Genomic DNA, 23,415 nt, shown 5'->3' with positions numbered 1-23,415 from the left:
GGAGGTGAGGGGCAGGGTAGTAGGGCCTTGCACTAGTTCTGCAAGAGGAGTGCCAGGGTAACTGTTCTTTACTCAGTGGGTCGAAGGGGCAGCATGACTTTGGCATTCAGACTAGGTCAGAGGGAAGTGTACCCCTGGAGTCCACGCTGAGCCGCAGAAGGGCAGCTGTGGCTGGGGTGTGTGAACACCATGGATCAGGGACGGCCACTGAATGTGCAGGAGATGAGCAGGTTCACAACAAGCAGCAGAAGAGCTGGTGTACTACTGGTATGATGATGTCACAGTCCAGTTACACACACTTGTAAACTAGCAATGGGTCATACGTACCAGTTTAAAATCGTGGTGCAGTTACACACACTAATAAACTACATACAAAACATTGTGCCTATGTAGTGGGCCATACGTGCCGGTTTTATGTCACTGTGCATAGTGGACCATACGTACCGGTTTTATGTCACGGTGAATAGTGAACCATACGTACCAGTTTATATCACAACGCATAGTGGACCATACGTGCCGGTTTTATGTCACAGTGCGTAGAGGACCATACGTGCCGGTTTTATGTCACGGTGCATAGAGGACCATACGTGCCGGTTTTATGTCACTGTGCATAGAGGACCATACCTGCCGGTTTTATGTCACGGTGCATAGCGGACCATACGTACCGGTTTTATGTCACGGTGCATAGTGGACCATACGTGCCGGTTTTATGTCACGGTGCATAGAGGACCATACGTGCCGGTTTTATGTCACGGTGCATAGTGAACCATACGTACCGGTTTATATCACAACGCATAGTGGACCATACGTGCCGGTTTCATGTCACGGTGCATAGAGGACCATACGTGCCGGTTTTATGTCACGGTGCATAGAGGACCATATGTGCCGGTTTTATGTCACGGTGCATAGTGAACCATACGTACCGGCTTATATCACAACGCATAGTGGACCATAAGTGCCGGTTTTATGTCACGGTGCATAGAGGACCATACGTGCCGGTTTTATGTCACGGTGCAGAGTGAACCATACGTACTGGTTTATATCACAACGCATAGTGGACCATACATGTCGGTTTTATGTCACGGTGCATAGAGGACCATACGTGCCGGTTTTATGTCCACGGTGCATAGAGGACCATACGTGCCAGTTTTATGTCACGGTGCATAGCTGACCATACGTACCGGTTTTATGTCACGGTGCATAGTGGACCATACGTGCCGGTTTTATGTCACGGTGCATAGAGGACCATACGTGGCGGTTTTATGTCACGGTGCATAGTGAACCATACGTACCGGTTTATATCACAACGCATAGTGGACCATACATGCCGGTTTTATGTCACGGTGCAAAGAGGACCATACGTGCCGGTTTTATGTCACGGTGCTTAGTGGGCGATATGTACGGGTTTTATGCCGTGGTGCAAAGTGGGCCATACGTATTAGTTTTATGTTGCAGTACATATTGGGCCATACGTACCGGTTTTATGTCGCGGTGCAGGAAGCCCACTGAATGGATGGCCTCGATGGACTCCAGGATCTGCTTGCCCAGGCGAAGAGTTGTGCTCATAGCGAACGTACCCCGTGGTTGACTCCGTCGCAAGTCTGCCAGGTTCCGGCCCTGCAATAGCCAGGAATCATAGTGAGGTGGGCATGATGCAGCGTCTACATTTATGCATGTCACCCATCAGCACTGTAAACTGGAATACAGCGGTGGTACAGAGGGAGGCCAGAGACTTTAGGCCCAGCAGCGGTGCAGGGCCCAGGGTATGATAGGCAGGGCTGTGACAAGGACTGAAAGTGTTAGTCACTGCTTAGCTATTGGATTTGCCAATGTTTGTCTATAAAGTATTGGGTTTTTTTTATAAAGAAAAGAAAAAAACACTTGAAAATAGTGGAGGAAAACAAAAATACATATTATGGTATCTCAAATCAGTACATTGAATTCAAAGTTTTCAATCTTCATAAATCCCGCGGACACCGTAACAGCTGCTGCATTTCCTCCCGCAATCAACCAAAGGACCCTTCACCTGCCACCATTGACACTTCTCCTGCAACACAGGGCTACTAGCCTACACTGGAGCCCACGCTGCTACCGCCCAGAAGACTACCCACAACCTCAGAACAGCTTCAATGCATCCTGCTCAATGCCTGATCGTCCTGCAAACATGCTACGGAAATCTGAGACACCATCACCACCCTCTCCCCTGACGTTGTCTTCATCACCGAAACATGGCTCAACACCTCCTTGAACTCCGAAATCGTCATTGAAACACCCAAAGGCTACAAGATGATACACCGAGATCGTAGAACAAACCATGCGAAGCATAGCCACCTACAACAACCTCACACCTCTCATGGAACACCTCAACTTCCAACTACAAACCAACACCAAGACCACGATCAGAGTCACCCTCGTATACAGACCCACGGGATCTCGACCGGCCTTCTGCTACACCATCTCCAACCTCATTGCCCCCCTGGCCATCGACTCGTACCACTATGTACTACTCGGCGACCTCAATTTACACGTCAACGACCCCAACGACATCAACTCCATCACCCACCTGGAAATTCTGAACATCGGGCTCACTCATCTGGTCACTGAACCCACGCACAAAGCTGGACACACTCGACTGCATTTTCACCTCCAGCGAAGGAATCAAATTCAGACACGTCACAGAACTCACCTGGACTGACCACACCATTGCTCACTTCACCATCTCCGACACTCAGCACACCATCACCGAGCATCACAGCTCCTCCCACCGCAGCTGTGACACAGTGGACACAAGCCCGCAGCACCACCCAACCTGAAGCTTCAGCAAACCTCGACCAGGCTGTCCTGAACTTCTCCGTGTGGATCACCAAATGCGCCAGTGGAGTTGCCCCAATGAAATCAGCAAAAACCAACAAAACGCCAAAACATGCCAGCTGGTACACCCCAGAGAACAGAACCACCAAGCACAACTGCTATCGATTCAAGAAATGATGGTGCTCCACAAGAAACTGCTTAAACAGAGCCGCTCACAAAGCAGCCCTCAGCAACTACCACCTGCGCATCAAGGAAGCGAAGAGATCGTCCGTCACAGCCTGCATCAATACCGTGACCAACCACACGAAAGAACTCTTCAAAATAGTCAGGGAACTCACCAACCCAGCAGCCACTGAGAACTCTGTGACACCCTCAAGACTGCCACCATCTACAACAACATTGACCCCCAACACATTGATCTCAACCTCAATAGCCTTGACCAACCAGGGCACACCAGTCGAATGCTCACCACTTGCACTCCGCTCACCAACTAGACCACCACAGCCATTATGTCACCCATCCACTCCAGGGCCCCCACTAACTCCTGCTCCCACCGTTTATTCAATCTCGGAATCAACCCAGTAAGCACAGCACTAACCAGCATCATCAACACCTACATCTCCACAGCAGCCTTCCCGGGCAAATTAAATCATACAGAGGTCAGACCCCTCCTAAAGATACCCTCTGCTGACCCCAATGAATGCAAAATCTATCGACCGATCTCCTTGCTCCCCTACCCAGCCAAGATATTTGAGAAGGCCATCAACCAACAGCTAACCGAATACCTAGAACAAAACCACCTACTTGATGCCTCCCAATCAGGATTCCGTGCCAGCCACAGCACTGAGACCTCGCTCATCACTGCTACGACATGAGATCCCTCCTCAGCCGCGGAGAGACTGTTGCCCTGTTACTCTTCTACCTCTCTGCTGCATTCAACACTGTATACCACCACACCCTCATCAACATACAGCGAAATGCCCACAAACAGATCGCTTCCTTCCTTACAGGACACACAAAGAGCATTCAGCTGCCTCCCTTCACCTCTGAGGCCAAGGGCATCATATGCAGCGTACCACAAGGATCATCCCTTAACCCCACCTTGCTCAAAACCTACATGACCCCCCTCAGACATTGTCAGCTCCTACGGCCTCAATATAATTTCCTACGCAGACGACACTCAACTTAGCCTCTCGCTCACCGAAGATACCTCTAACACCAGCACTAACTTCTGTGACGTCATGTCCAATGTAGCCAACTGCATGAGAGACAAATGCCTCAAACTCAACTCCAACAAGACAGAAGCACTGATCTTCAGGAAGAATACTTCCGTATGAGACCACAGCTGGGGGCCAGCAGAACTCAGACCACCACCTACTCCAACAGACCATGCACACAACCAAGGCATCATCCTTGAAAGTGAACTGACCATGAAAGGACAAGTTAACACAGTTGCCTCCTCATGCTTCCACACTCTTCGCACTCTCCACAAAATATTCAAATGTATTCCAGTAACACCAGACCCAGGCCCTCGTCACCAGCCACCTTGACTATGGCAATGCCCTCCATGCAGGTATCTCCACCCAGCTCTTCAAAAGCCTCCATACCATACAGAATGTGGCACCCAGACTCATCCTGGACCTTCCGATATGGGCCCACATCACCCTCCACCTCAGAAACCTCCACTGGCTCCCCATCCAGAAGAGATGCCAGTTCAAGATCCTCACAGAAGCCTACAAAGCTCTACAGGGCCAGCCAACATCAACTACCGACTGAACTTCCATCTACCCACAAGACTCCTTTGTTCCTCCTCACTAGCCCATGCACCTCCTGCATTGTGACAGCCGCTGTGGAGGCCGCTCCTTCTCCTACATTGCTGCCACGGCCTGGAACGACCTGTCCCTCCATCTTCAAACACTGGTGGACTTCAGGGAGGTGCTCAAGACCTGGCTTTTCGACTGAGACGTCACACCCACAGTTCCCAGTGACCCCTGAGGGTGACAGTGCTGCGCTATACAAATGCTGATTGATTGATTTATTGATAAATGGCATGGTTTGTTTTTCAATATATTTCACTCAGGAAACTCTGATTCGGCCATTGGGTCCTCTGTTATAACCTAGGGAGCAGATTTATGGGCCTCCTGGAGATGGGTCATGTTAAGTACACTTTCTGCTTCAGAAGCCAGAAGAAGGAGGGCAGTAGATGACTCTGCCCCCAGCCGCATAAACTATTTGAGGTGTCAAAACTTATGTTTCAATCCATATGTGGAATGGAGGGTATAAAACAAAAAGAAGCCTTAAAACTTGCTCTTCAGCCATACTACAGTAACAAATATTCCTGTTGCTTTGCTTTTACAGTCAAGCTGGGAGTAGTGGAGAGCAACACAGTGCAGTGGCGGGTATTTAAGGAGTGAAGCAGCACACAAGGGAGAGAACACTCTCACTGAGTGTTGAACGAAAAAAGAAAAAAGTAGCTCCCTACATTTCAGCAGTGCAAGGACACAAGACAACCAATCCACTGATTTTAAAAAGGTGATCTTCTAGGAGTGGGACAAACACAAGAAGAGGAGGACAAACTGTAAGAAGCTGACTCTCACTATAATGCACTAAAACAAAGTACACTGTGCAGAGAGTCCATTGGAACCCTTATTGGTATACAGAGGCAAAAGTAGATAATACTGACGCTCTATTTGTGGTAGCGAGGACGAGCAGTTAGGCTTATCAGAGGGTAGTGCAAGCATTTGTTGTAATCATAGAGGCAATAAATGAGACACACACTCAAGAATAAATCTGAGACCAATTTACAAAAATAACACTGGTTTTTATGTCATATTTCAGACCAAGAACTTCGTTCTACGGTAAGTACTTTTTCAGATAGCAATTTTCAAAGTTCGCTAAATGAATTACTTTTGTGCGTAGTTACGCACCATTGAAATCAATGGGAAGAAATGAGAAAATGCATATACAATCACACAGTTGGATCTCAAGGTTCACCTTCGGGATTTAGGTAAGTAGCAAGGGGGCCAAGCCCAATGTTCCACCAGCGGATTCTCAGGAGCGTCCCAGATTCGGCTTGGAGGGGGGTGCTGAGGTCGTTGGTAGCTGGTGCGCTACGAAGAAAGGGGCAACTTGAGAACACACTGCACAAAGGGACTTAAAGGTAAGTCTGAGGGGCCCACCTGAGGGAACAGGTCACAAGGGTGTCAGGACCACAGGAACACAGCTGGATCGTCATTACCAAGGCCGGTGAGGCCGGGAGCAGAGCAGATGGATCAGCTGAGCGGTGAGGGTCAAGATGTCCTCATGGTCAGGAGCAGGCAGCTTGGAGATGCAATTCTGGGACAGGTGGGCCGCTAATGGAGTAGGTTTTCAAGGGTCTTGATGTACCTCAACGGGTTCTTGCTTCCTGGGCAGTTCGTGTCCGGATTGGACTCTTCGTTTCAGTGAGTGCTGAAGAGGGTCAGGTACCCTGAGTATTGGTGCGGCACGGCTCTGGTAGATCCTGGTGTCTCCAGACTTGGAGCGGAGAGAGATTTAATCCTCTGGAGCTAATGTACCACGTTTGGTTCAGGTGCTGCATTGGAGTCGATGCAAAGCAGCAAGTCGGTAAAACCAGATTCTGCAGTTCGGCACTGGGGCTGCAGGGGAGTGGTACCTCCACTCCAAGGGACTTCTTTGGTGATTTGTAGAAGGCTGGGGGAGCTTCAGGTTCTTGGAGGGCTCACAGTTGCAGGACAAGACAGCACACCACAATTGTGGAGTCCTTTAGGCAGCAGGCAGGGTTGGCGCCAATTTTCTGCAGCAGGGCTCCATTCCTCGGCTCAGCAGCTCTTCTTTGGCCTTTTTTTCTGTGTCTGTTGAATCTAAGTTCAGGGTCCAAGGATGCTACCTAAATACTAAATTTAGGGGCGTTAATAGGGGTTGACAGGTAGTAGTGAATGGATTACCTACCTTTAGGGTGTCTACACCCTCTAAGTGATCACTTCCTGTGGGAAGGGGGCACTACCTTGAAACTAACCCTAATTGGCTAATTCCCTCACAAACCAAGATGGAGGGAAATTAAAAGTGGGCTCCACATCACCTGTCCCCTTAGGGCTGGTGCTGGCTGAATGGGGACCCACCTCCTAATCAAACTAATTTTCCCGCCAGTCCTCCCACCAAATGTGGAGCAGGAAAGGGGGGTTGGCATCCTCCACTATCTGGACATGTCTGGATCGCATTTCAAAGGCAGCATCGCCTTTGAAGCTGCCTGCCCTGGAAAGCCATCCTGGCCTGGAGGAGGTGTGAAGCACCTACGCCCAGAGCAGGCTTTGTTCCTGGCCTCTGAGAGTGCTGGCTCTCACTCCATGAGGTTAGAAACATGTCTGGTAGTGGCAGGCTGGCTAAGACTAGTCAAACATCACACCAGTGCTTGGTAGATTTTCAGGGGACCCTCAAAGGTGTCTCCTGTGTGCATTCATTAATAAATCCAACACTGGCATCAGTGAGGATTTATTAAGATGACATGTTTGGTACCAAAGATCCCTGGGTACAGTGAAGCATTCATGGTGCTAGGAAACTCGTAATGATAAGTATCAGCCAATGTACTCTCTACGGCTTCCCTGTGCAATTACAATATCCAAGAACGGACTTGATATTGTAGGGTCATATCTGCTCATGCTGATATGTCCACACATGGATATAGTGCACCCTGCCTTAAGGCTACAAGGTCTGCTGTAGGGGTGATTTACCTATACTCATGCAGTGTAGGTGGGCACGGCACAAAGGGCTGTGGGCTATATCAACTCTTCGGTTTTCTCTGCACCAAGACAGGCAGCCTGCATTTGCAGTTTACATGTTCTTGGTGAGGGGTCTCTGGGGTGGCACAATTTGTGCTGCAGCCCCAGGTGACCCTCTTTAGTTCCAATGCCCTATGTACCAGGGGTTTCATTTACTGGGGACTTTCAGGGGTTGCTGAAGTTGTGCCAATCGTGGTACAGTTTGAGGAAAGAGATCGTGCACTTATTAACTTTGGTTGGTGGTTTTTTTTCTTTTCTTTTTTGTTTATAGAACTGCAAAGTTGTTGTCATATTTCATTATTATATTTATGTATGCTTGGATTACTTTTATTATGTAGTTTTATTTTATGTGATGCTTTTTCAATTCTATTAGATAAAGCATTTCTAAACTTGAAAAAAAATCTTCCAACAAGCCCATTAGTCTACGGTTGATGTAGTGAACTTATAAGTCACTTTAAATTCCATCCACATATGTTTTAAGTATGCATACGTGAAGATTGCACCTCTGTCTGATACTACCTCCTTTGGAAACCCGTTCCTGGTAAAAATACCAAGCAGGGCCTTAGCCACTGCATGGGGCAGTGGTAGTCCTCAGGACAATTGCCTCCGGATACTTAGTGGCATGATCCACTAGTATAAATCCGTTTCCTGATGCTATCTGAGGGTCAGGGTGACCAACAATGCAAATCCTAACCCTCTCAAAGAGTACTCCAATCACTGAAAGTGGCATTAAGGGGGCCTTTAGGTGGCTACCTGTCTTGCCACTGGCTTAACAGGTGTTACAGGAGTTACAAAATTCCTTCATCTTCTGGGACATTCCTGGCAAGTAGAAGTGGTTAACCAACCTACTCCAGGTTTTGGTCTGGCCAAGATGCCAGCTAGGGGAATGTCATGGACCAATGTTAGGAGAAACTCTCTAAACTGCTGAGGCACTACTACTCTCCTGGTGGCACTAGGTCTGGGGTCTCTGGCCTCAGTGTAAAGGAGTCTCTCCTCCCATTAGGTCCTGTGGGAACCACTGACACTTCCCTTTTCCTGATCAGCAGCTTGCTGCCTTAGGCTTTCAAGAGTGGGACAGGTTCTCTGCCACTGGCACAGCTCTTCCCTAGAGGGTCCCACTGGGCCCAAAAGCTCGGCTGTGTAAGGCCCAGGCTCCTGGAGCTCAGTTACATCTGGGGCTGACATGTCTTCTCCCTGAGGAGAGGGAACCTGATCTGGTGTCTGAATAGAAGTTGTTTTCCCAGACTTCTTGCCCTTTCTCTTGGAAGGTTGGTCCATAATCTCAGGCTCCGAAACGTATTTTTTACCCTGGGTTCTACACTGTGCTCTTGTTTTTACACAAACCCATTTAGGTTTTCCCAGCATTGCTGCATCGGTTTTATGTTCTACCTTGGCCCATGCTGAGTGCTCCAAATCATTTCCAAGCAGACACGGTACAGGGATAGCAGAAGACACCACTACCCTTTTGAGGCCAGTGACCTCTCCCCAATCTAGGGACACCAATGCCACTGGATGAACCTTAGTCTGATTATCAGTGTCGAGGACTGTATAGGTCTCTCCTAGCAAATATTGGTCTGAGGACACCAGTTGCTCAGTCACCGTGGTGATACTGGCACCAGTGTTTCGCAGGGTTTCCACTCTAACCCTATTGATCTTGGCTCTTGTCTGTATCTCTCCAAGATACTTGACCAGACAGCCAGGGCAGCTACATCCAAACCTCCCTCTGAGACTAGAGTTGCCTCAGTCAGCTCCTTGACATGGTCAGGGCTCACCTGCGACCTCATCTGGAGACTCATTATTGCATTTCCTGCATGTGTGCTAGAGGCATTATTTTAGTTTTTACAGCTAGGGTCTCCAGTTCAGTGTCCAAGGACTTTACAGTCATGAAACCAAGCCTTTTTGGGATACCAGTTCTTACCCTGGTACTCACCCATAGGCAGTTAAGAGTTGTTGGTCTCACCCTCCTGTCTAGGTGTTTGGGGGGCTGTAGAAGACTCATTTTTATTTTTATCTTTTTGGTCGCCATCTTTCCCTTGAGAGGTCTTTTTGGCGTCTTTATTTTTGTCACTCCCACCAGTGGTAATTTTGGTTATCCTTTTTTTGACCTAGTGGTTTGCCTTCTTTCCCAACTCTTGACGAGAAAGTGGACCTAGGTCTACCAGGTGTTGATGTAACTTCTCATTGTAACAATTACGTAGCAGGTGCTCTTTCATGATTAAATTGTAAAACCCAACATAGTTGTGCATCTTGTCATCTGTTAACCAGCCACCTAGAGGTTTCACTGAAAAGTCTATGAGTTCAATCCAGGATTGACTCTGGGTTTTTCGAGTCTCCCTGAATTTTATTCTATATTCCTCAGTAGTGAGTCCAATGCCCTCAATCAGGGTACCCTTCATGAGGTCACAAGACTCAGCATCTTCCTCATGAATTTGCGTCCTAATGTAACGTAACTGGTGCTATGTGAAGCGCTCTGATACCTGATTGGATTCGGGTCAAGTTCGCGCTATATAAAACTCTGCAACAAAAAAAAAAACTTCGGAATCTGTCCCTACATTTACCTGAGAAACGTTCCCACAAAAGAGAGCCCCAATGCCTTTTGGCTACTCTTCTGCGAATGCAGGCTCTCTCAAAAGCAGTAAACCATTTGGTTATATCATCACCCTCTGCATATTTAGGGACAACTCCTTTGGGGAATTTATGGTCAAGGAATTCCTCTCTCTCCCTTCTTATTATATTGCTCTCACCAGAGATAGGTGCTAACCCCATCTTTTTTCCTTGTTTCTGTATGTCCAGAAGTTGAGCTTCTATGTTCAACCCTCTGGCCAATCTTTCTAGGGCAGGCTCCTCCTATGGGGGAGTTTCCTCTTCTGAACATGGGTTTCCACTATCTTCTTCTCCTGTTTGATTCTCCTGTGAATCCTTTTTATCTGCACAATGATCTCTCTCATGTTTTGCCAAAAGCTTCATAAGCTCTTGTTTGGTAGCATGAGCTACAGTTTTAACACTAGAACCCCTACAGACGGCTCATAGCTGGGAGTATGACGTCTCCAGGTATGGTGTCAGGTCAAGCTCCTGAGCTTGTTCCTGTGGGGTAGTAAATTTTTTCACAAAAGTTGGGACCTTTTTATAAAGTTTAAAAAACCCTAACACTTTTCTTAAGTCCTAACTAGAGTAAGATTTGTAAACTCTAACTGGGTTCAGGGACTTAACAAAGGCCCTAACAGTTCATTTTAAAATTTAGAAAAATACAACTGGCTAAAGGCAATTTTAGGATTTATTCGTGTGGTCTCTTATTGACAGAGTGGTATTAGCAAACGCAGTCGTACACCCCACCGCTGACCACCAATGTAGGAATTTGGCTCTCTATATAGTGCACTAGAACGAAGTACACTGTGTAGAGAGTCCAGGGGGACTAGTATACAGAGGAAAAAATAGATAATACTAACGCTCCATTTGTGGTAGGATGGGTGAGCAGTTAGGCTTATCAGAGGGTAGTGCTAAGCATTTGTTGTACCTACGTAGGCAATAAATGAGACACACATTCAAGAATAAATCTGAGACCAATTTACAAAAATAACACTGGTTTTTATGTCATTTTTCAGACCAAGAACTTTGTTCTATAGTAAGTACTTTTTAAGATAGCAAATTTCAAAGTTCGCTAAATGAATTATTTTTGTGTGTAGTTACGCACATTGAAATTAATCTGAAGAAATAATAAAATGCATATAAAATCACACAGTTGGATCTCAAGGTTCACCTTCAGGATTTAGGTAAGTAGCAAGGCCAGGCCCACTGTTCCACCAGCAGATTCTGAGGAGCGTCCCGGATTCGGCTGGGAGCAGGTTGCTGCGGTCATTAGTAGCTTTTGCGCTACGAAGAGGGCGGACACTTGAAAACACGCTGCATAAAGGAACTTAAACATAAGTATGAGGGGTGCCAATCGAGGGAGCAGGTTGAAAGAGCCTCAAGAGCACGGCAGAATCATGGTTACCAAGGCCGGTCGGACCGGGTGCAGAGCAGATAGGTCAGCCAGGCGGTGAGCATCAAGATGTCCTCACGATCAGGAGCAGGCAGCTTGTAGAGGAGATTCTGGTACAGCTTAGTCACTCACAAAGTGGGTCTCAAAAGTCTCGACGTCCCTCGACAGGTGCTCGTTTCCTAGGCAGTTGGAGTCCAGATTGGACTCTCCGCTTTGGTGAATGCTGTAGAGGATACGGTACCATGGGTACTGGTGTGGCACGGCTCCGGTAGACCGTGCTGTCTCCACACTTAGAGGGGAGATAGATTTGATCCTCCGGACCTGTGTACCACTTTTGGTTCAGGTGCTGCATCGCAGATGCGGGGAGCAGCAAGAAGGTAACACCAGATTCTATGGTTTGGTGCCTGCGGCTGCAGGGGAGCCGTACCTCCACTCAAAGGGACTTCTTTGGTGATTTGTAAAAGGCTGGAGGAGCTCCGGGGGTTCTTGGAGTTGCAGGATGGGACAGCACACCACAATTGTGGAGTTCCTAAGGCAGCAGGAAGGGTTTGGCGCCACTTTTCTGCAGCAGGGCTTCAGTCCTTGATTCAGCAGCTTTTCTTTGTCTTCTCTGTGTTCATCGAATCTAAGTTCAGGGTCCATGGATGCCACCTAAATACTACATTTAGGGGCATTAAAGGGGGTGACATATAGGGCCTACCTACATCTAGAGCGCCTACATCCTCTAAGTGACCACTTCCTGTGGGAAAGGGCACTACCCTGACCCTAATTGGCTAATTCCCTCACAAACCAAGATAGAGGGAAATGTAAAGTTGCCTCCACATCACCTGTTGCACCTTAGGGGTGGTGCTGGCCGAATGGGAACCCACCTCCTAATTTGACTAATTTACTGCCTGTCTCTCCACCAAATGTGGAGCAGAAAAGAGGGGTTGGCATCCTCCACTATCTGGAGATGCCTAGAGCGCATTTCAAAGGCCTTTGAAGCTTCCAGCCCTGGAAGGCCATTCTGGCCTGGAGGAGGTGGGAAGCACCTCCACCCAGAGCAGGCTTTGTTCCTGGCCTCTGAGAGTGCTGGCTCTCACTCCATGAGGGGAGAAACATGTCTGGTGGTGGCAGGCTGGCTAAGAATACATCAGTGCTTGGTAGGTTTTTAGGGGACCCTCTAAGGTGTCTCCTGTGTGCATTTATTTATAAATCCAATACTGGCATCAGTGAGGATTTATTAAGATGAGATGTTTGGTACCAAACATCTTATGGTACAGTGAAGGCATCATGGAGATAGGAAACTCGTAATGACAACTATCCAGCCAATGTACTCTCTATGACTTCCCTGTGCAATACAATATACAAGAATAGACTTGATATTGTAGGGTAATATCTGCTCATGCAGATATGTCCACACATAGAATACAAAGCAACCTGCCCGAGGGCACCTCATGCAGTGTAGGTGGGCATGGCACACAGGGCTCCGTCAAGACACGCAGCCTGCAGTGGCAGTTTGCATGATTTTGGTGAGGGGTCTCTGGGGTGCCACAATTTGTGCTGCAGCCCCACAGTACCCTCATCAGCATCAATGCTTTAGGTACTAGGGGTACCATTTACTAGGAACTTACACTGGTTGCTGAAGTTGTGCCAATTGTGGTACAGTTTTAGGAAAGAGATCTGGCACTGCAAACCAGGTTGGTAGGGACCAAGTGCACTTTCAATTCGAAATCACACCATGAACCAGGCAAAAAATGGGGGCTAAACATGTCAGAAGAGGCCCTTTCCTACACAAACCATCCAATAAGAAGCAAGCAAATGTGAATGACAAAGCCAACCACAAAGAAGTGGGTTGACTGTAAGCTCACTGTATGTTCACAATAGGCTTACACTGTCTGGTAGGTGAGACCTAAAACAGCAAGTCTGTAGAATAAGCAATAAAAACTGGGGCAGAGAGGAATAAAGGAGGAAGGGGGCAGAAAAGTAACCAGGGAGTGAATACTGAAACTGAAACAATGTGGTGTTAAGGCATTAATGAAAGTAATTAAAGGAGAAAGAGAAACCTGAGAGATGTGCCCATGCGTGGGTCGCTGCGAGACAGATAATTGAGGCCGTAGTTTATCCATCAGAGTCATAGGGTGAACAACAGACCTGCTCCTCCATCCCTTCCTGTCCCCTCCTACTCAGAGTCCCACTGCCACCTCAACACTGGAGCTCGTCATTCTTTCCTCATTACATACACACACACTCAACACTGGAGCTGGACAACCTTCTTTGATTACATTCTCACACTCTGCACTAGAGGTAGCCATTTTTTAATCATTACATAAACATCACTCAACACTAGAGCTGGTCACTCTTTCTTCATTACATACACACACTCAGCACCAGAGCTGGCCATTCCTCCATCATTACATACACACACTCAACACTAGAGCTGGTCACTTTCTTCATTACACACACACACTCCGGTCTAGAGCTCACCACTCTTCCTTCATTACATACACACACTCAGCACTAGAGATGGCCACTCTTTCTTCATTACATACACACTCTCTGCATTAGAGTCAGACACTCTTCCTTCATTATACACACACTCAGCACTAGAGCTGCCCACTCTTCCTTCATTACACACATACTCTCAGCACCAGAGCTGCCTACTCTTTCTCCACTACATGCACTCTCTCTGTATTAGAGCCAGACACTCTTCATTTATTACATATACACAATCAGCACTAGAGCTGGCCATTCTTCCTTCATTACATACACACACTCGGCACTAGAGCTGGCTACTCTTTCTTCCTCGCATACACACAATCAGCACTAGACTAACAATCTTTCTTCATTACATACACACACTCAGCACTAGAGTTGCCCACTGTTTCTTCATTACAAATACACACTCAGCACTAGAGCCTGCCACTCTACCTTCATTACATACACACTCTCTGCATTAGAGCCAGACACTCTTCCTTCATTACATACACACATACACAGCGCTAGAGCTGGCCAGTCTACCTTCATTACATGCTCACACTCCCCACTAGAGCTGGCCACTCTTCCTTCATTACACACACTCAACACTGGTGCTGGCTACTTTTCCTTTATTACATACTCACACGCTGCAGTAGAGCTGGCCACTCTTTCATCATTACATACACACACTCAACACTAGAGCTGGCCACTCTTTCTACATTACATACACACTCTGCATTAGAGCCAGACACATTCCTTCATTACATACACGCACTCAACACTAGAGCTGGCCACTCTTTCTTCATTACATCCACACACTCAGCTCTAGAGCTGGCTACTCTTTCTTCACTACATACACTCTCTCTGTATTAGAGCCAGACACTCTTCCTTTATTACATACACACAATCAGCACCTCTTCCTTTATTACATACACACAATCAGCACTAGAGCTGGTCATTCTTCCTTCATTACACACACACACTCAACACTAGAGCTGGCCACTCTTTCTTCATTACATACACAAACTCAACATTGGAGCTGGCCACTCTTCCTTCATTACACACACACAATCCGCACTAAAGCTGGCCACTCTTTCTTCATTACATACACACGCTCAACACTGGAGCTGGCTACTCTTCCTTCATTACATACACACACTCAACACTGGAGCTGGCCACACTTCCTTCATTCCGTACACACACTCGGCACCAGAGCTGGCCACTCTTCCTTTATTACATACGCACACTCAACATTGGAGCTGGACACTCTTCCTTCATTACACACACACACTCAACACTGGAGCTGGCCGCCACTCTTTCTTCATTACATACACACACTCAGCACTAGAGCTGGCCACTCTTCCTTCATTACATACACACTCTCTGCATTAGAGCCAGACACTTCCTTTTTTTCATTAAATACACACACATGGTGCTAGAGCAGGACCCTTTTCCTTCATTACATACACTAACTCAGCACTAGAGCTGGCCACTCTACCTTCATTCCATACACACTGTATACTTTGGCCACTCTTCCTTCATTACATACAGACTCTGCATTAGAGACTGCCATTCTTCCTTCATTACATACACACACTAAGCACCAGAGCTGGCCATTCTTCCATCACTACATACACACACTCAACACTAGAGCTGGTCACTCTTTCTTCATTACATGCACACACTCAGGTCTAGAGCTCGCCACTCTTCCTTCATTACATACACACTCTCTGCATTAGAGTCAGACACTCATCCTTCATTACATACACACAGTCAATACTAGGGCTGGCCACTCTTCCTTCATTACATACAAAAACTCAACACTAGAGCTGGCCACTCTTTCTTACTTGCATACGTCACAATCAGCACTAGAACTGACCAATCCTTCTTCGTAACATAAACACACTCAGCACTAGAGTTGGCCACCCTTTCTTCATACAAACACACACTCAGCACTAGAGCCTGCCAGTCTACCTTCATTACATGCTCACACTCCCCACTAGAGCTGGCCACTCTTTCATCATTACATACACACACTCAACACTAGAGCTGGCCACTCATTCTTCATTACATACAAACTCTCTGCATTAGAGCCAGACACTCTTCCTTCATTACATACACCAACTCAGCACTAGAGCTGGCCACTCTTTCTTCATTACATACACACACTCGGCACCAGAGCTGGCCACTCTTCCTTCATTACATACACACACTCAACACTAGAGCTGGCCACTCTTTTTTCATTAATTACACACACTCAGCACTACAGCTGGCCACTCTTCCTTCATTACATACACACAGTCAGCACTAGAGCTGGCCACTCTTTCTTCATTACATACACACACTCAGCACTAGAGCTGGCCACGCTTCCTTCATTACATACACACACTCGGCACCAGAGCTGGCCACTCTTACTTCATTACATACACACTGTATCCTCTGGCCACTCTTCCTTCATTACATTCACACTCTCTGCATTAGAGCCAGACACTCTACCTTCATTACATACACACTCTGCATTAGAGCCGGCCACTCTACCTTCATTAGATACACACACTCTGCATTCGAGCCAGACACTCTTCCTTCATTACATAAACACACACAGTGATAGAGCTGCCCACTCTATCTTCATTACATACTCACACTCTGCACTAGAGCTGGTCACTCTTCCTCCATTACATACACACACACAACACAGGAGCTGGCCACTCTTCCTTCATTACATACACACAGTATCCTCTGGTCACTCTTCCTTCATTACATAGACACTCTCAGTGCTAGAGCTGGCCTCTCTTCTTTCATTACATACACACACTCAGCACTAGAGATGGTCACCTATCCTTCATTACGTACACACGCGCAGCACTCGGGCTGGCCACTCTTGCTTCATTACGTACACACTCTCAGTACTAGAGCTGGCCTCTCTTCCTTCATTACATAGACACACTCAGCACTAGAGATGGTCACCTATCCTTCATTACGTACACACGCGCAGCACTAGCACTGGCCACTCTTGCTTCATTACGTACACACTCTCAGTACTAGAGCTGGCCTCTCTTCCTTCATTATATGGACACTCTCAGCATTGCAGCTGGCCACTTTTCCTTTTTTCAGATTAATGGAAACATACATTTCTTTAACAATGTGCGCAATCATATTCAGTACTCACCTGAAGCTGCATGACAACATAGTTGAATTTCTCATTCCTCCCACAGCCAATGAACCTGCAGACATGGTCCTTCCCTGCAGGGGGCATAATAGAAGAACACAGTCACACAGGGCAGAGGCAGGTGACAGTTTTATGGTTGTTTTCCATGAAACTCCTGCTATTATTGCACTGAGGCCCACACACAATGCTACCAACACACCACAGTAATGACCTGTAACACCCCCTACTGTTATGATATTGAGACACACGCTGGATACACAATCAGTGATGTCCAGCAACACCCCATACTTTTACAGTACTGGGATCCACACAGCTGTGCACAGTACTGCAACCGTGGCTTTCAGCGTTCACGCCTGTTCAATTACTGAGGGCCACACTCAGCTCTGCCAGTGCACCTCAGTCCTGAGCAGCAGGGTCCTGTGACATCCAGATCCTGAGGGTTACCCACAGTAATGCCACAGCATCACCACTGTGACCTGCAGCATCTCCTGCTATCCAAGTGCCGAGGGTCACACATGGTTCTGCCAGTGCTCCTCAGTCCTGAACTGCGGTACTCCCTGCTATTAATTCCTGAGCCTTACACTGCTGTGACGTACAAAGTAGAGCTGTCAGCGCCACGCATGGCTCATACAATGTCCATCTAACATGTACATAACCAGTGACTGCAACACAGGAGCCACCCGAAAGTTAGGGACTGGTGTGTTTAGGCGGTTCATGCAAGGGCTCAGAGGCACTACATTTCTGGGACAAGGACACCCTTGGGGAGAACCGAGCCACAGGTATGTCTTGGATCTAAAACCCAAAGAACAAGCCGAGCCATCAAAAGATGCAATTCAGGAAACAAATGTCATAAAAGAATAAGATACAGGTTTTCAAAAGAAAAGAAAATGGCAACATATCTCATGGTCTCAATTAAATGCAGATGATATTTATAACATAATTGAGTTCCATTTATTGAAATTATTTTTCTAAACTTGAAACATTCAGGCAATGTACTCAAAATGTGCTAGTATGCCATGTTCTCTACTTATATAGCCTATTTTGTTATTAAGGGCTTCATTATGATGTCAGTCGGAAAGCATTCCGACCGACTCTGTTTCGGAATTGTTTCTGACCAAATCGGGCTTGGGTGTTCGACGAATTACGATGTTTACGAACACCGTTCCAACCGACAACAACGGCTCCCATTGAAAATAGGGGTAGTCGCCGAAAACCTTGCACACTGTGGCAGGCACCCCTTGATGTCTGCCACACCGTGCTTGGTTGAAAAGAGAGGACCAATGGCTACTCCCACAGGCCACAACCGGAGGCCTCTGGGTGAAGGGTGGCCTGCTATAGGCCCCCGAACTCGGATTCCGACAGCCGATCCGTGTTGGACAGACCGATTCAGAAAGGCTGTCTGAATCCGACATCGTAATCGTTTAGTCGGAAAAGCGGTTTGTAGAGACGTATGAGTCGGCTCCGACCGAATCGGAGTCTCCGAATGCCGCTGGGGCGCAAGTCTGAACTGAGTCAGACAGTCCAAACGGTTTCCAACCATCGTAATCGGTTGGTCGGAAAAGTTTCTGAGTCCGTCGGAGACAAGGCTTCCGACACGGATTCGGATGAACCGAATGCCGTTCAGAGCCTTTCCGACCAACATCGTAATGGGCGCCTAAATGTAAAACAAGATTCATCTATATTACTCATATATACGTGAGGTTTTTATAGAAAGCAGATCCTGTACTGAATTGAGCTCACAAACTGGATGGTTAAGGAATATAATATATAATGAAGAAAGTGATGTGCCAAGGATCACACAATTTGGTCAAGATTTAAACCTAGGACTGCATATTGTACCTTTCAGAGACTGTAGGGTTACATCCTTCTAGCTTCCATTTAGCATAAAAAATCAGTGCTTTGTGGCCAGTTATTCAATTATTGTTATGTATTTTGTGTTAATATTTGGAGTTTCATAAATACTTATAACCCCTTAAACCAAACTCACACTCTATACACTCACACTTATACATGTGCGTAGTCATGAGACTTAAAGGTCTGCTTCCCAAGCACAGTGACACAATACACCTGTATGAAGCCATGTTGAGCGTCACAGGGAGGGGCCTCTGTGGGGGCTGCCAGGCCGCTTCGATTTTGCCTATTTTTTAACCGTGGTCGCTGAGGGGATGGGCCTCTTCTAAAATCCTTATTTTTCTCAAGTCAGCCCAGTCATCAGGCGCTTAACAAACGAGCACTCTCCAAACTCCACAGACACGCATACAACCTTTTACAACATTGGCCTCAGGTACCTCAACAACCGCATAAACTTTCACAAACCTACAAGACACCTCAGCTGAACTCCTACTCACACACACTCCCCGCATACGCAGAACCAGATCTGGCGGTCCTGCCTTCAGCTACCTCGCTCCTAAATAGAGGAAAGAAGTACCCCTGCGAATAGGACACTTTACCCCGCACACTTTTACTCAGTGTGCCCTTACCCTGCAGTTTTTACACCGCAAAATCTTCTACAACGCACAGCTTTACACCGCAAACTATTACAACGCATTCCCAATTACAACACAATTTACTATTCTAACTCCACTGTGGAATTACTTTGGGGAATGCATTTTCATAGTTTGCGGTGTAAAGCCCTGCATTGTAAAAGATTCTGCAGTGTAAAAACTGTGTGGTAATAGTACTGCGGAGTAACGCATGTGGGGTAAAGGAAGTTTCCCGCCCCTGCACATCAGAGCCACCTCCTCAGCTCTTGAATTCTGCGAGATGCTGCACACCTGGCTCTTCACCCAGCCCAACCCTGGCTCGGCCCATACAGCTCCTGCTTTAGCACCTAGATTCCTTCCTGGGTGAGCTTTGCGCTATAGAAATGCGCATAACCCAACACAACATCTTCATGGTCAAGGATGTGCACTCTGTATACTCCCTTGTGCCAAGACTATCACTTGTAGGCACTGGGTTCTGGGCAACGTTCGGAGCACCTGAGCCTGCACCGGGCCATCCTCCTATGGGCGGTGTTTGATGCATCTCAGTGGCACACACAGTGCACAGCCCTACCCAGAGCCTCACCCAGCACCGCCTGCAGGCTCTGGTCGTGGAGCCAGCTTCAAGCCTGCAGACAGTGGTTAGTTTATGTGCAGGTTTAACAAGGCCATACACTTGTGGTGCTCAGAGGAGGCCTGAAGCACAGTCTGCACCAGTGAACTGCATCTGTTGTATGTGGGTGGCACAGACATAAAGGAAGCAGCCTAAACTCATGGTCTGCAGTATATTTTCTGTTGATGTGTAATTAAAAGTTGGCCTGGTATGTGAATAAAAACCCAGGAAATATACAGCGGAGAGAACATTATGTTCCCTGCCAGGCAAAAGGAATGACCTATGTTAGTTACACAAAAAGCCTATCAAACTACAAGGAAAACAGCTTAACTGAGTGTGTATAGTGACTATGGAGGAAAAACAGCAAGTTCCTGAAATCTGACAGCAGCTGTAACTCCAATGCACTGTTCAGAACACCACACCCGCCACCAACCTAACACTACAAAGGGCATCATTGATGACACACGCATCATACTTCTCTGGAGGCAGGGTCATCGCAAGAAATATGTTTCCTACACACAACAACTGGGAGGACACCTGATGACAGTCAGACGAACTGCAAACTTGCCTTTCCATATAATAACAGTGTGGGCACCTGACAACAGTCAGTGGCGCAGCAGCCTTGTGTTTCCATATAAGAACAGAGGACACCTGATAACGGTCAGTGGTACTGCAGCTTTGTCTTTCCATGTAATAACATTAAGGTCACCTGATAACAGTCAGAGGTTCTGCAGCATTGTGTTTCTATATAAGAACAGAGGACACCTGATGATAGTTGTAGGAGAGAAGGACCTGCTTCACATGGGTAACCCCACTTTTTGCTGGTGTTTCACTGTTTTTCGACTTTAGTATGGCTGTGGCCCTGCTAACCAGGACCCCAGCCTAGCTGCTTCCTCTCTAAATTGATTACATGTACTTTAGGTACACCACAGATTGGATCCTGAGGTACCCTTGTGAGTCCCTAGTAAATTGTATACTATGTGCCCAGGGCATAGGTACCCCAGAGACCTACCAGGGGCTGAAGCATGTATTATGCCACCCCTGGAATGCCACCCAAAATGACACCTCAGGTCTGCTACTGCAGCCTGGGTAAGGTGGTGCATGCACCCCTTACTGAGGTATAGGTTCACTATACCTCACCTATCACTGCACATACAAACCTATCAGTCACCCCTATGGCAGGCCTTATCAATCCTGAAGGCAGGGTGCTTGGTTATATGTGAGAGGGTGCCCAGGCATGATCTGAGCGCCTCTGCAGCCTTCGGAATTCTTCTCCGGGATTGTCAGTGGTGCAGCCTGACCATATACTCTTAAGTGCATTATATCTTAACGGTTAATGCTAACTTTGGACTGGCTGCACGGAAACATATCGTGTTTGGTGTCAATCACCTTGGAATCATTCCCCCACATCAGTTCTTGATGTGAGGATATGATCCCACCCTTCTAGAGGGAGAGACGTGGCCGTACTGGTATACCCGGTAGAAATCTAATAGAGCCCTGGTGTTAGATTCGGGGATCTCTGGTTGGCGCAAGGTTGCCCTTGTGTCAAGCAGGAACCCTCTCCTCTACGTCAGGGCGCAGGATAACCCCTCGTGAATGACCCTTGCTCACCCTCTAGGTGCGTGGCGTGAGCAGCCAAGGCGATTCCTCAGGCGTTGTTGGTTAAGCACTTACAATCATACACACAGTAAATACATCAATCCCCCCAGAAACGGACACCAGACTTGGATATGTAGAAAAATACGCTTCTTTATGTAAAAATAAGTATATATATCTCAGCAGACTTATCACAAGACCAATAACGTTTTCGCTATGCCACCAGGTTGTAAAGCAGGCAAATGTTCTTTGTTCGTAGCTTCAAATAGATACTTTGCAGTCTCTTGCAAATGTCACTTGTGGTTCCAGTACTTACAGAGATCGACTCCTGTGAACGGGGAAATAAGGCGTTGCGGGCCCCGAGCCCGATACTGGAACTTCTTCAGTTATGTGGAGAGTCGGCACAGGTCGGTGCGACTCTCAGCTTTGAGCAGTGGTCTTGGGTCCTCGATCAGCGGGTGTGGGCAGGTAGGCAGGCGCGGCCAGCGACCCTCAGCATGGCGGTGCAGGGGGGGTCTCCACAGCGGGGGCGGCGCGGCCTGAGGTGTCCGGGGATAGCGAAGCGGGGTCACAGGGCACGGTCAGTGCAGCTGGATGACCCGGCGTAGATCACAGTCGTCGGACGGTTTCCGGCGGGAGGGATGATAGCGCGTTCAGCGCGCTCCAGTGGCAGGCGGTGACAGGGGCGCAGGCGGCCTAGCCCGGGGACAGAGAGCGGCTCCGGACGGAGCGGGGCTCTCACGGGGTTGCGGCAGGCGAGCTCCTGAGTGTCACGGCCCTAGGAGGGGCGTTGAGGGGCGCAGTCTCTTTCCAGCGGGATGCACACACGGCTCGAATCGGAGGACGAGCAAAAGCACAGAGAACCCACTGGTCCTGGGGTTCAGTTCAGGGGGCAAGCTCAGATCAAGCCCTTGGAGAATGTTTAAAGCACAAAGCAGCAAAGTCTTTTCAGTAGTCTCTTCCTCTCCTTTCTCAGCAAGGCAAGTAGCAGGCCAGCTCCTCCAGCGTCTTCTTCTCCTTCTAGTCGGGCAGAGGTTCTTTGTGGTAAAACAGGATTCTGATTTCTTAGGAGCCAGGCTCCTACTTTTATACCATGATTCTTTTGTTCTTTAGCGCCAGGGGGCCTAGGCCTGGCTCAGTCCAGTTCTGGAGCACTTTGTTATGGTGACTCTGCTCTTTCCTTTCAGCAGCAGGGCAGAGACATCAGCCGCCCCACAGGGGGCGGCGCCGGCTTTGTGGTGGCAGAGCACAGGTCTATTCAAGAGTCAAGGTGTACTCCTCCCACCCATCCTGGGGTCATCTCCCTACCCACCACCTGGCAGCCAACCTGTCTCTGGGGATTCCCCAACCCTGCTCCTACTGTTGCTAGGCAGAACACACACACACAGCAGAGGCGGACTGAAATGGTCAGGTCAGTAAATACTAACTTTCTAAAAGTAGTATTTACAAACCCAGGATATTAAAATAAACTTGACTACAAGAAGTATTTTATTATTCTGAGTTCAGGCATACTAAACTTAACATTTTACCAT

At 47.7% G+C, this 23,415-nt stretch overlaps 1 protein-coding gene across 2 annotated transcripts in view; it reads right to left on the bottom strand.

Annotated features, from left to right (window-relative positions):
- TTBK1 (tau tubulin kinase 1) overlaps positions 1-23,415 on the bottom strand; it is a 585,854-nt gene that overhangs the window by 287,734 nt on the left and 274,705 nt on the right. For both annotated transcript variants that reach the window (XM_085610162.1, XM_085610163.1), the window contains exons 4-5: positions 17,195-17,268; positions 1,477-1,617 (exon numbers count right to left, since the gene is read on the bottom strand). In XM_085610162.1, the coding sequence (XP_085466288.1) occupies positions 1,477-1,617; positions 17,195-17,268 (215 nt within the window). The remainder of the gene's footprint in view (positions 1-1,476; positions 1,618-17,194; positions 17,269-23,415) is intronic.

Source organism: Triturus cristatus, chromosome 6 (assembly GCF_964204655.1).
Source record: "Triturus cristatus chromosome 6, aTriCri1.1, whole genome shotgun sequence".
NCBI lineage: Eukaryota > Metazoa > Chordata > Amphibia > Caudata > Salamandridae > Triturus > Triturus cristatus.
The sequence above is the reverse complement of the archived record's forward strand: the minus strand, read 5'-3'. Positions and strand labels throughout refer to the sequence as shown.